The 15,177-nt window shown below is 37.0% G+C and overlaps 1 protein-coding gene across 1 annotated transcript in view; it reads right to left on the reverse strand.

Moving 5' to 3' along the window:
* The window catches only part of CCDC150 (coiled-coil domain containing 150), a 90,616-nt gene that overhangs the window by 18,457 nt on the left and 56,982 nt on the right, over positions 1–15,177 (reverse strand). The window contains 2 exon segments of the mRNA XM_060015401.1: positions 268–396; positions 3,784–4,020. Of these exon segments, the coding sequence (XP_059871384.1) occupies positions 268–396; positions 3,784–4,020 (366 nt within the window).

Here is a 15,177-nt window from a genome sequence, read left to right on the forward strand (position 1 = left end):
ATGTGTTTCAACATAAAAAAATAGGACTTTTGATTATTTTAAGACAGGAAGAAAAAAAAAAACCATTGGGAGTTAAATCATGTATTTTTAAGGGAAATATTTTAGAGCTCTTCTAAAGTTATCCTTTTTTAGGAAAAAAAAAATCCTCCTCTGATCAATCCTCTTTCTTTTTTACTAAAGGTAACAAGAAAAGAAAGAATATGGCTCATGAAAATTTCAGAAGCGCTTCATTTCAGTAACAGACTTCAGAAAGGATTGATGTCTTGCCTTCTTGTTCCCCCTGTCCTCCAAAGCTTCGAGGTCACCTTTCAACTTCTGAGTCTCTTTCAGGGCTGCAGCACGAACCTTCACAACTCGTGAGAGCTCCCCTTCATTCTTTTCAAGAATGGATTTCACCTTAGTAGAAAAAAAGAAATGATAAATGATTCTCCCAAAGCACAATCAATCAGCAATTAGAATAAGACAGCAATTTAGAAGCCAAATTTAAAATGTTTAATTAAATATGCTTATATATTATTGTAAATAAAAACTAGCTTTAGTAGCTGTTTTTCCCCTTAAAACTACAAAGCAAAAAAAAAATCTGTTAATAAACATGGGCAAATCTCTAATATATGTCAATCTCTATGAAAGCACAGAATGAAGGTAAGGGAGATAAGACAATGATGCTAAGATGAAAAACGGGGGAGAAACTGATTATCACAGAATTTGAAAATACAATATAAATTAATATCATAAAAGCAAAGGTGAAGAAGCACTAAATAGTGTCAAGAAAATAGTGTTACAGAAGTGTTCTAAATAGTGTCCTAATCCTAATTAGAAGTATTAGAATTTTACATCTCTGAAATACTTTTAGTATATCTACAGTTATTTCAGATGATCATACTATTCTAAATACTACTCTTTTAAAAAATACTTTATCTTGAAATACAGACTCACAGGAGGTTACAAAATTAGTGCAGAGTCCCCATGCACTCTTTTCCCTGCTTCTAATGATGACATCTTATATTGTAGTTCAACATTAAAACCAGGAAACTGACTTTAACGAGATTAACTAGACTACAAAACTTACAATTTTCACCATTTTTTTTAATCTGCATTCATCTGTGTACGCACACATGCACACAGCTCTATGTAATCTGATCCCATGCACATATTCCTGTGATCACGACAATCAAGATACAGAACTGCTCCACTGCCGCAAAGAACTCACTTGTGCTACTTTCTCTGTGTTCACACCCTCCCCCAAACTCATCCCATGTCCCCTGGCAACCACTAATTTGTTCTCTATCGCTACTGTTTTTGTCATTTCAAGAATGTTATTTTAAACATTTAAAAATAATTAATTTCAGTATAATACATTCATATTTTTTAAAACAGCCTTACTGAGATATAGTTGACATACAATAAGCTATGTATATTTAAAGTGTACAATTTTGATATATGTATAAACCATAATCATGATAATGAACACTTCCATTATCCCAAAAGTTCCCTTGTGCCTTTTTGTAATTTCCCCCACTTCTATCTCTCCCTGTTCCTACACATCCACCCAGGGCTACCACTGACCTGTTTTCTGTCACAATCAATTCACTTTTATTTCCTAGAATTTTATATAATGAAATCATATTTTATGTACTCATTTTTGAATGATTTTTCACTCAGCACAGTTATTTTGAGATTCACTCAATCTTCTTTATGTTGCTGAATAGTGTTCTGCTGAACACTTGAGTTGTTCCAGTTTTAAGCTATTACAAGTAGAGCTGCTCTGGGCAGTTGTATACAGATCTTTGTGTAGACAGACGCTTTCATTTATCTTTGGTAAATGCATAGGAGTGGAACGGCTGGGTTGTATGGTAGTAATATGTATCACTTTTAAAGAAACTACCAAACTATTTTCCAGAGTGGCTGAGTGATTTTACATTCCCTTCAGCAATGTATGAGAGTTCCTCCACATCTTCACTAACACTTGGGGTAATCAGTTTTTCAATTTTAGACATTCTAATAGTGTGTGGTAGTATCTCACTGCAGTTTCAGTTTGCATTTCCCTAATAACTGATGTTTAACATCTTTTCAAGTGCTTATTTATCATCCATATATCTTTTTTGGTGAAACGTGTGTTCAAATACTTTGCGCCTTTTTCTTTTTTTTTCGGATTGTCTTTCCTTCTTAGTGAGTTTTGAGAGTTTTTAATAAACTGTGGAGACAAGACCTTTATCAGATATGTGATTTGCAAATGTTTTTCCCCCAGCCTGTAGCTTTTCTCTTCATTTTCTTAACAATGTCTTTGAAGAGCATACGTTGTCAATGTTACATTTTTTCCTTTATGGATCATGCTTTTGATGTCAAATCTAAGAAATCTTTGTGTAATCCAAGATCACAGTGGTTTCATCCTATGTTTCAGAAGTTTTACAGTTTTAGGTTTTACCTTTAGGGCTTTCATCCATTTTGAGTTAATTTTTGTATATGGTAAGAGGTATGGATCAAAGGTATTTTGTTTTTTTGTTTTTGCATATGATACCCAATTGCCTTAGCACATTTGATGAAAAGACCATCCTTTCTCTACTTTTGCTTCTGTTGAAAATAAAGTGTTCATAAAATTATTCTGGATGGGTAGCACATTCACATTACTCTTAAGGTGCAAAAGGATAAAGTGAAAAATCTCCCAGCCACCCAGTTTCCTTCCTCGAAAATAATGTTGCCAATTTATTACGATTCATTTTAGAGAGACTCTATTCAAAAGTGAATACATATGTATACTTCATCGCCCCAATCCTTCTGCACACAAATATTAAAATACTCTGTATACTCTTCTGAGCCTTGACTGTTTTAACCTAATAATAGATATGTTATGATTAAGATAAATATATCTTCAAACAGTATTCCAAACTATGGGTATACCATGGTTTATTTAGCCAGCCTCTTACTGATGGAATTTTGGTTGTTTCTAGTCTTTTGCTAATAACAAACAATACTAGTGTATCTGTAGGAAAAAATACAACTGTGGGCGTAAAGTGATAAACAAAGCCAAATTGCCCTCCACAGGAAAAGGGCACTCCAAACAGCAGCAAAGAACGCCTTTCACCCACATCTTCCTCAATATTATACTTCCTTATAACTTTTAACCTGTAACATTAAAAATAATTTCTTCTATAAGGATTCAAGAATAGTACAAAATATGCTAACTTATAAGGTTTTGAAAACCTATTGGATTTTGTTCTAGAAAAGTACATTAGGAAGAATATAGTTTTTATAATTTTACCAGTGTGTATAAAATATTTATAAATATGAAAAGGCCACTAGCAAAAGTGCTTACAAAAAGGGTCTAAATAGTAGTTAACTCTAGAAGACAATCTATAGTACTTTCTATTTTTAAATATCAAACGAAGATGGATGCTCTAGTAAGTTTTCTTTGGAAAGTATTTTCCAATGTTCAAGTTCTCAGGGCTTCTATTTATGTATTTCTACTTTAAAATCAGGCTTTACCCATTTTACTATAAATGTTAAGACTATTAGCATTAATTTTTAAAGTGAAAATTAGAGTAAAAATCTCAATGGTTACTCTTAAGCCAAATATGACAGTTCTGTGTCCAAGACAAAAATTAAGTATGCAATAGCCAGAAGGACGGTTTTGATCTACATCATCAGTTTTTCCTGTTTGTGAAGAAGTTCTTTCCTTGTTGTTACTCACACCTCCAAATGTTATCTTTCTATATGTTACTACTTTTCTTCATTGTTGTATAAATCTGAAATTTCCTTATGATTTAATTTGTGGCCTTCACTTACCGAATCCCGGTAAAGAAAATTTGGTGACTCATCATTTAATGGTCTTGAGGCAAGAATGTCTATTTTACCTTCCAGTCTTCCCTCCATGGTTTTAATGGCATTCAAAAGAGTCTTTAGAGAGATCCTAGAGTCTCCGATCTCCTGAGAAGACCTCACAGAAGTCAGGGTAGGTGCAAAGGTCACGTGGCGTGTAGGGTTTGGCCTAACACTGGGCAAACCAGCTGATGAAGTTCGTTCCTTTACATTGTTGACATAGGGCCTATAGCTTTCAAGGAATTTTGAAGATGCAGGCCTCTCTGGAGACTTCCTTCTTCTTGGAGGCATCACCAATTTAAAAAGACAAAATCAACTAAACCTAGAATTATTTTTCAGTGAGTGCCCCCTTTACTATGAGAAACAACACAACGTTCTAAATGAAGCTGGGATGGAAAATATACTTAAAAATGTGTTCGTTTGCTTTCAGAATGAAGAAAATACTAGTGTAAAGTATGTCCTAGTGAAGAAACAAAGCGTATCTAATGAGGTCCCCTTTACCAGTAGAGTCAGATTGTTAGAACCCTAGCAGCCTTCCATTTGAAGACACATTCTAGTTGCTTGGTTACCAAGGATATACATACACAAACATTATAGTTAAAGAAGTTACACATGCTTACAGTGTTAAAAATTAAAAATAAATAATGTGATAAATTTGTAAATCATTGAAATGAATCACTTTCTTTTAGTAACATATTCCTGGATTATTTTCTTCACTAAATGTTTTACATATCTTCTTTGTCTAATTTTCTCTGTTCATATGTTAAATTGTTATGTGACCTATGAACGGTTTTCAGTCTCAATAGCCACCATGCTAACAAGTAAGCACCTTCACTACTAATACCTCTTTCAAGTGCGCTATTGCAGGTATATCTTGTTGGCAATGAGTTCTGCGTTTGCCTGTAATTAAAAACCCAAAGAGGGCTTCCCTGGTGGCACAGTGGTTGAGAGTCCGCCTGCTGATGCAGGGGACACGGGTTCGTGCCCCAGTCCGGGAGGATCCCGCGTGCTGCGGAGTGGCTGGGCCCATGAGCCATGGCCGCTGGGCCTGCACGTCCGGAGCCTGTGCTCCGCAACGGGAGAGGCCACAACAGTGAGAGGCCCGCGTACCGCAAAAAAAAACAAGAACAAAACCAAAATAAACGTAAGCAAACTGCTGTTAACCTTAGAACTCAGTGGAAAATACTGATGAACACTCAAGAATTTTAGATTTGCCTCTCTTCAAACAAAACACAGGATATCCTTATTCCACAATATTTCTCAGGTAATTTACGCTACCCCCAGCCTCAGAGTACTCAATAAAATGCCCTGAAACTTGTCAGATGGCATGTTCTCATCTATGAAGCACTTTAATTTTTATACTGGGTTTATTTTTTGGAAGGATTTCTAATTCAGGACACTGAAATGGGGAAGAACACAAAAGCAAATAAATCCTGCTGCCCTCAGAGATCTGATGTTTCTGTGTCATTAAAATCCAAGTAGTTTCCATAGCTAGCTTACCAGGCAGTCTCGGGAAATACCAGTATTTCGGTCAAGGTCATATCCTCCTATTGTTTCAAATTATCTAAATATATATAGATACATATTTTTAAAAATTGAGGTATAGTTGATTTATAATATTATGTAAGTTTCAACTGTACAACATAGTGATTCACAATTTTTAAAGATTATACTCCATTTATAGTTATTATAAAATACTGGCTATATTCCATGTGATGTACAATATATCCTTGTAGCTTATTTTATACACAGTGGTCTGTACTTCTTAATCTCCTACCCTAATATTGCCCCTTATATATATTTTCTAATATAAAATATAACACTATAGAAACTGTGAGACACCTAAGAAATGGATGAAAAGGAACTTATTTTTATGTGTTTTATAATTCAAGTATTCTAAATTAATGCTATTAATAAATTTCCTAGGTTTTTTCTTCTTCGATACATATAAGTTGGAAATAAAGTAGGACAAGCCTACAACGTTACCCCAAAGTTTGAAATGAGCTACAGAGTTGAAACAACCTAAACTGCCAGAGTTATGTATTTTGACTAGAAGTATGAAAATACATTCATAAAACTGATAATTTCAGCACAGCACCCTTAATAATATTCATATAATTCCATGAAGCAATTCAAACCAAAGAAGTACAACAACAAACAACATTGATGAATCTCTCAATTATAATGCTGGGTGAAAGAAACAAGACACACAAAAAGTATATACTGTATTATTATACAAAGTTCAAAAATTAATCTGGGGTATTAGAAGTCAGGATGATGGATAGTAACATCATGGGGGATGGTGACTGAAAAAGGCTATGAAATGGGCTCTGGGTGCTGGGAATATTCTGTGTGCTGGTCACATGGTTACCTCTACTTTGTGAAAATCCATTAACTGTACCCTGTGTACTTTTCTGTATAATATGTTATAGCTCAATAAAAATTTACTAAAACAAAACAAACAAAACCTTTAAATAATCTCTAAATTAAGGTCACAAATGCAGCTGCTCCTAAGGGGCTAGGTAGCTAACATAATATTTGAATCCAGTTGGTATAAGAGTGATGAGGCCAGTGGTAGATTAAAGTGAACATAAAGCACTAACTAACATGTTTAAAGACAAGAAAAAGGTGTTGGGCTTCCCTGGTGGTGCAGTGGTTAAGAATCCTCCTGCCAATTCAGGGGACATGGGTTCGATCCCTGGTCTAGGAAGATCCCCTATGCTGCGGAGCAACTAAGCCTGTGCGCCACAACTACTGAGCCTGTGCTCTAGAACCCGCGAGCCACAACTACTGAAGCCCGCGGGCCTAGAGCCCGTGCTCCGCAACAAGAGAAGCCACCGCAATGAGAAGCCCACGCACTGCAATGAAGAGTAGCCTCAGCTCACCGCAACTAGAGACAGCCTGCATGCAGCCAAGAAGACCCAATGCAGCCAAAAATAAACAAATAAATAAAATAAATTTATAAAAAAAAATGTTGGAAATCTTTCAGGCATATATAGCAACATCCCTTCTATTCATCACTCAACTTAAAAAGAATAAAACATTACTAATATAGTTGAAACCCGCTGTGTAGCCTAATCCAACTAAATCTCTTCCATCCTGGAGTTAACTACTATCCTGAATTTGATGTTTTATCATGCTTATTCCTTTTTAATAATTTTACTCTAAATGTATCCCTAAACAGTATGTATTATTATTATTATTTTTTTTTGCGGTATGCGGGCCTCTCACTGTTGTGGCCTCTCCTGTTATGGAGCACAGGCTCCAGACGCGCAGGCTCAACAGCCATGGCTCACAGGCCCAGCCGCTCCGCGGCATGTGGGATCCTCCTGGACTGGGGCATAAACCTGTGTCCCCTGCATCGGCAGGCAGACTCTCAACCACTGCGCCACCAGGGAAGCCCATGTGGTATTATTTTATAAGATTCATCCATGTTAACACATGTCACTCTACATCTTCTTATATAGACTGCTTTCTAAACTGGTATAATTACTTTTAGGAGAAATTTGACAAACTCTAGTAAATTTCAATTTATGTACATCATACAACCCAGCAATTCTCATCCTAAGAATTATACCTAGAATAGAGAATATTTTGGATGAGTACAAAGACACGTGCAAAAATTCATCATATCAGCATTATTTGCAAACAACTGAAAACTGTCTAAATATCCATCGACATAAGAAAGGATAGCCACAACGGTGAGAGGCCCACGTACCGCAAAAAAAAAAAAAAAAAAAAAGGATAAATACATTTGGGCATATTTAGATAATGCAATAGTATACAGCACCATATATGAAACTAAAATCATGTTTGAGTGTGAGGCGACAGTTTCTGACAGTCTGCATTAACACCTAAAACCCGGTATTTACATCATTAAGTCAATTTTGACAATGCAATATTTTATCTAATATGGTTCATATGTAATATTTTAATCGATTATAATCCAATTGAGAGAACACACAGCAGACTATTGTTTTGATTACATTTAATATGTAGCTCTTCTTTTAGATTATCTTACGAGAGTAATATGCTATACATTTACAATAGTCAAGACATAGAAGCAACCAAGATATCCATCGACAGATGAATGGATAAAGAAGGTGTGTGTGTGTGTGTGTGTGTGTGTGTGTATATATATATATATATATACACACACACACACACACACACACACACACACACACCACACACACACACACACTCTCACACTGGTCTATTACTCAGCCATAAAAAAGAATGAACTGGGGCTTCCCTGGTGGCGCAGTGGTTGAGAGTCCGCCTGCCAATGCAGGGGACACGGGTTCGTGTCCTGGTCCGGGAAGATCCCACATGCTACGGAGCGGCTGGGCCCGTGAGCCATGGCCGCTGAGCCTGCGCGTCCGGAGCCTGTGCTCCGCAACGCAAGAGGCCACAACAGTGAGAGGCCCGCATACCGCAAAAAAAAAAAACAAAAACAAAACAAAAGAACATATACACACACACACATATATATAAAACTGAACCAGTCTGCTGTACACCAGCAACTAACACAAGATTGTCAATTAAAAAAAAAAAAAGAATAACGTGCTATATAAGAGCACTTTCCCTTGGGCTGGTGAGGTCAGTGCCTTTTGGAATGTGCCAATCCAAGGCATGACATAAAAACACCAGTGAATCAATAGTTTCAAAAGTGTTTCACCTTTCAAAGGCTATCAAAAAGCTTCAGCCCTTATTACAGGAATATGGGCAGAAAAAAAGGCATGTATTTTCCTTAAGATTATAAGGATGATCTCTAACATGTAATCAAGGTTTAAAAGGATAGATAGGTAACATCAAACTCACTAATAAATCTTAAAATGTATTCCACTCCCAGCTAAAATTTGGCTTCAAGGGTTTAAGATTCGGCTATGAGTATTTAAGATTTTTCTCACACACTTAAAAATGTACTTCATTTCTCTTGGGAAAGCTAAAAGCAGGTCAAAATCATGGGCCACAGCTTCTACGAGATGATTAGTGTCACAAAGGAGAAAGTATATACCCAGCCTATTACACTGATCACCTTTCCCAGTGAGAAGTAAATAAGAGAGGTGTACTTCCCCAGCTCATTTCATAGGTGAATAAGATGAAACAAGAAAATTAAGACTTGTGCAAGGTTACACAAGTATAGATGATTATACTTAACTGCATCGCTGCCTCTGGAAAATATTAATTAAAAGCACACAAATAGTGGCCAAATAGCTTTATCTTTTTATTGGACAACATACTGTTTCACAACCATGGTTTATCAACTGCCTTTCAGATCACCTGCCATTTCTGGGCTGGAGCTTGTCTGCTAACCCTATGGTAAGTCCCTTGGGCAGATGAGATAAGATTAACACTGAGGTGTTCGGCAAATCTCTAGGGAGATTACTTATTCAGTCAGCTCTATAGCTGCCAAGCCTAACCAGACTTCATTTCATACCATTCAGTCCACTGGTGCTCAACTATGGTTGCACATTGGAATCACCAGGGATTTAAAAAGTATTGAAGCCTACGACTTACTCCCTGAGATTCTGATTTAATTGCTCTGGGGTGCAAGCCTGGTCATGGGGAGTTTTCCCTTTATATTTATTTTATTATGAAAAAATTTAAATATACATAAAAATTGAAATGTGCATACACCTGCCATTCAAATTCAACCATTAACATTTTTATACTTACTTATCATATATTCATCCATCATTTTCTCTATCGATCTATCAAACTATTTACTTTTTTCAATGATTCATTTCAAAGTAAATGGCAGATATCATATACTTCCTAGCATGAAGAGTTTTTTAAATTCCCCAGGGGAGCCTACTGTGTAGCTAAGGCTGAGAACCACTAATTTAGACGTCAGTGTTTCTACTGAAGTTGGTTTAAGGCAGGTCTAGCCTTATTAGTGGCAAGCTTCCTGCTCTGAGGACACTTTAGGGACAAAACTCACATGGAGTGAAAGAACAGTATCATCTCATGCACAAGTCAATTCTATTTCCTTGCATCTCAATTTCCAGGTTATTTCTTTTTAGGAATGTTATAAAAATTCTGCAAAAAGGAGAACATATGCAATGGAGGGAATCAAGATGGTGGAGTAGGATGATGCTGAGCTCACCTACCCCTACAAACAAATCAAAAATACATCTATATGTGCAGCAGCTCTCAGTGAAAACAAACTGGAGACTGGCAGAAAGATGTCTACAACCAAGGCTGCAAAGAAAGATCCACAGAGTTTGCTAGGAAGGGAGAAGTGATCAGGTCGGGACCTATGTCCCTAGTAGGGATACAGAAGAGGAGGGGATGTCACAGGTTCAGAGATCCTCCCTGGGGATTTTGGGGCTTGAACCACGTATTAGGAACCCCAGTCCTGGGGACCAACAATGGAAAGATGAATCCCACTAGCTGGTTTGAAAATCAGTGGGACATACCAGAGAGCTGTAAGAAACTGAGACTCTGCTCCTGAAGAGCGCACACACGCTTGCTTACTCCCAGGAACAAGGTAGAGGAAACAAATTAAAAATGGCCTGGGGCTCTGGCCGGTGTCCCAAGACCACCCCAACAGCTGCCCTAGTCTGCGCGGATGCCAGCTCCAGCCCCTCTTGCTCTGGAGCAGCTCCCCACTAGATAAAGGCTGCCACTGTCAAGGAGGATAAGCACTTGGGGGAGATGGAGTGGTTCAGACTGGGCCCTGCATCTGAATAGGGTGGGGGCAATCATTACCAGTGTGTGCAGAAGTGGTGGGGCAGGAGTTACTTGGAACTCCTACTGATGTGCTGGGACCATCCCAGTGCACACCCCAGCCCACACCAGGCACCTACTCTGGACCCTTTTGCTCCGATGCAGCTGCTCACTAGGGCGAAGGCTGCCACTGCTGGAGGGGAGAGGGAGTGCACACTTAAGAGGGAACAAAACCAGCCTGGACCTGACCCTTAGGGCTTCTGCTCCAGCACCTTGATACCTGGTCCTACACCTGATAGGGTGGCTATAGCCATTGAGCATAGGAGAAGTGCCAGCTCACACCTGGCTCTGGCTCTAGCCCCTCCGTCTTTGGAGGGTAGGAGGAGACCCTCCCTACCTCCCACCAAGGTGGTAACTGCCAGCACACCCTGGGGGAAGATGTAACCTGTGCTCACTTCAGATTCAGCTCTCCCAGCAAAGCCACTGAGTGCAGAGGAGAGTGCACAGGGACACTCCCACACAAGGACACCCCTTTAAGTTTGGGATAAGTAACTTTTACCTAGAGATACAGAAAGTTAAACAAAATGAGAAGATAAAAGAATTTATTTCAAACAAAAGAACAAAAAACACTCCTGAAAAAACAACTAATGAAATAGAGATAAATAATTTACCAGATATAGAGGTCAAAGCATTAGTAATAAGAATGCTAACTGAACTTGGGAAAAGAATAGATGAACAGAGTAAGATTTTTTACAAGGGACTAGAAAATATAAAAAAGAACCAGTTGGAGCTGAAGATCATAATAACTGAAATGAAAAGTACACTAAAAGGAATTAATAACAGACTAGGAGATACAGAAGAATGCATAAGTCATCAGGAAGATACAATATTGGAAATCACCAATTCAGAAGAGCAAAAACAAATTTTAAAACAAATTTTAAAAAATGAGGATAGTTGAAGGAACCTCTGGGACAACATTCCCATTTTAGGGGTCCTAGAAGGAGAAAAGCAAGAGAAGAAGGTTAAAAATGTATTTGATGAAATTATGGCTGAAAAAATTTATTCCTGAGGATGAAGAAACAGATTTCTAAGTATAGGAAGTACAAAGAGTTCCAAATAAGATGAACCTAAAAAGACCCACACCAAGACATATCATAATTAAAATGGCAAAAGTTAACGAGAGAATTTTAGAGGCAGCAAGAAAAAAAAATAAAGAGTAACATACAACGGAACCTCCGTAAGGCTATCAGCTGATTTTTTCCATAGAAACTTGGCAGGTCAGAAGGGAGTGGCATGATATATTTAAAGTATTGAAAGGGAAAAACCTACAAGTCAGAATACTCTACCCAGCAAAATTATTATTCAGAATTGAAAGAGAGATGAAGGACTTCTCAGAGAAGCAAAAATTAAGAGAGTTCATCTAACTGATGTTACAAGTGTTAAAGGGTCTTCTCTAAGTGGAAAAGGCTACAACAAGAAGAATTTATAGGAAAGGAAAATCCCACTAGTAAAGGCAAATATAAGGTAAAGGTTGTGGATCAACTACTTAAATAAGCTAGTACAAGATTAAGAGACAAAAATTATAAAATCAACTATAACTACAATAAACAGTTAAGGGATAGACATGAATATGTAAAATATGACATTGAAAACACAAAATGTGGGGGAGGGGAATAAAAAATGTAGCTTTTTAAAAGTGTATAAATGTATCTGAACTTAAATGACTATTGGTTTAAAATAAGCTCTAGGTCAATATATATGAACTCCACAGTAACCACAAGTAAAAAACCTACAATAGATACACAGAAACTAGGAAAAGAATACAAGCACACCACTAAAGAAAATCATCAAACCACAAGGGAAGGAAGTAAAAGAAGATAACAGAGAAGAACTATAAAAACAACCAGAAAACTAGTGACAAAATGGCAATAAGTACACACTTATCAATAATCACTTTAAATATCAATGGATTAAATGCTCCAGTCAAAAGACATAGGGTGGCTGACTGGATAAAAATGAAGACCCATCTATATGCTGCCTGCAAGAGACTCATCTCAGAGACACACACACAGCCTGAAAGTGACGGGATGGAAAAAGACAGTTCATGTAAATGGAAGAGGAAAAAAATGCTGGGGTAGCAATACTCGTATCAGACAAAGTAGACTTTAAAATAAAGTCTATAACAAAAGACAACAAACAGCATTATATAATAATAAAGGGATCTGTACAACAATAGGATTAACTTTCATTAACATATATGTACATAATATAGGTGAACCTAATCAGGAGCATCTAAACATATAGAGCAAATATTAACAGACATAAAGGGAGAAAATGACAACAATACAATAATAGTACAGGACTTTAACACTCCACTTGCATCAATGGACAGAAAATCAATAAGGAAACAGTGGTCTTAAATGGCACATTAGACCAGTTGGACTTAATAGATATCTACTGGACTTTACATCCCAAAACAGAAGAATACACATTCTTTTTAAATGCATATGGGGGTTTCCCTGGTGGCACAGTGGTTGGGAGTCCACCTGCCAATGCAGGGGACACAGGTTCGAGCCCTGGCCTGGGAAGATCCCACATGCTACGGAGCAACTAAGCTCATGCGCCACAACTGCTGAGCTTGTGCTCTGGAGCTCGCGTGCCACAACTACTGAAGGCCGTGCGCCTAGAGCCCTGCTCCACAACAAGAGAAGCCACTGCAATGAGAAGCCTGCGCACCGCAGTGAAGAAAAGCCCCCATGTGCCACAACCAGAGAAAGCCTGCACACAGCAATGAAGACCCAATGCAGCCAAAAATTGAAAAAAAAAATAAATAAAGTTTAAATGCATATGGAATGTTCTCCAGGATAGACCACATGCTAGGCCATAAAACAAGTCTCAACAAATTTAAGAGAACAGAAATTATATCAAGCATTTTTCCTGAACACAATGGTATGTAACTAGAAATCAACTACAGGAAGAAAAATGGGAAAACCACAAACGTGGAGACTACACAACATGATATTAAAACCTATGGGTAGGTAAAGAAATCAAAGAGGAAATCAGAAAATACCTTGAAACAAATGAAAATAAAAACACAACTTGCCAAAATCTACAAGATGCAGCAAAAACAGTCCTAAGAGGGAAGTTTATGGCGACACAGGACTACCTCAAGAAAAAAGAGAAATTTCAAATGAACAACCTAACACGCCATCTAAAGGAATTAGAAAAAGAATAAAGCCCAAAGTCAGCTAAAGGAAGGAAATAATAAAGATCAGAGAGGAAATAAATGAAAAGGAGACTAAAAAAAAAAAACACCAATAGAAAAGATCAATGAAACTAAGAGCTGGTTTTTGGAAAAGATAAATAAAATCAATAAGCCTTTAGCCAGGCTCTTTAAGAAAAAATGACAGAGGACACAAATGAACAAAATAATAACTGAAAGAGGAGAAATTGCAACTGATATCACAGAGGTACAAAAAAACATCAGAAGAGAATACTATGAACAGCTATATGCCAACAAACTGGACAACCTAGAAGAAATGGATAAATTTCTAGAAACATACAATCTTCCAAGACTGAATGAGGAAGAAAGAGATAATCTGAATAGACTGATCACTAGTAGTGGAACTGAATTAGTAATCAAAAAACTCCCAGCAAACAAAAGTCCAGGACCTGACAGCTTCACAGGGAAATTCTATCAATAACAAACATATAAAGAAGAGCTGATACCTATCCTTCTCAAACTACTCCAAAAAACTGAAGAGGAGGGAACACTCCCAAATTCATTCTATGAGCCCACGATTACCCTGATACCAAAATCAGACAAAGACACCACAAAAAAAGAGAAAATTACAGGCCAACATCTCTGATGAATATAGTTGCAAAAATCCTCAACAAAATATTAGAAAACTGAATTCAACAATTATAAAAAGGATTATATACCGTGATCAAGCGGGATTTATTCCAGGGATGCAAGGATGGTTTAATACCTACAAATTGATAAATGTGAAACACCACATTAACAAAAGAAAGGATAAAAATCACATGATCATCTCAACAGATGTAGAAAAAGCATTTGACAAAATTCAACAACCATTCATGATACCAACTTTCATCAAAGTTGGTATAGATGAAACATATCTCAACATAAATAAAGGCCATTTATGACAAACCCACAGCTAACATCATACTCAATGTTGGAAAGCTGAAAGCTTTTCCTCTAAAATCAGGAACAAGACAAGGATGCCTACTCTTCCCATTTATATTTAACACAGTATTGGAAGTCCTAGACACAGGAATCAGACAAGAAAAAGAAACAAAAGGCATCAAACTGGAAGGGAAAAGGTAAATCTGTCACTATTTGCAGATGACATTATACTTATATATAAAACCCTAAAATCTCCACCAAAGAACTATTAGAATAAATTAATTTGGTAAAGTTGTAGGATACAAGATTAATATACAGAAATCTGTTGCTTTTCTATACTCTTATGATGAACAATCAAAAAGAGAAAGCAAAACAATCCTGTTTAAAATCACACCAAAAGAATAAAATTCCTAGGAATGATCTTAACCAAGAAGGTGAAAGACCTATACTCTCCAAAACTATAAAACACTGGTGAAGGAAATTAAAGATGATATAAGGAAATGGAAAAATATCCCATGTTCACAGAAATTTTGGTAAAA

This window comes from Delphinus delphis, chromosome 7 (assembly GCF_949987515.2).
Source record: "Delphinus delphis chromosome 7, mDelDel1.2, whole genome shotgun sequence".
NCBI lineage: Eukaryota > Metazoa > Chordata > Mammalia > Artiodactyla > Delphinidae > Delphinus > Delphinus delphis.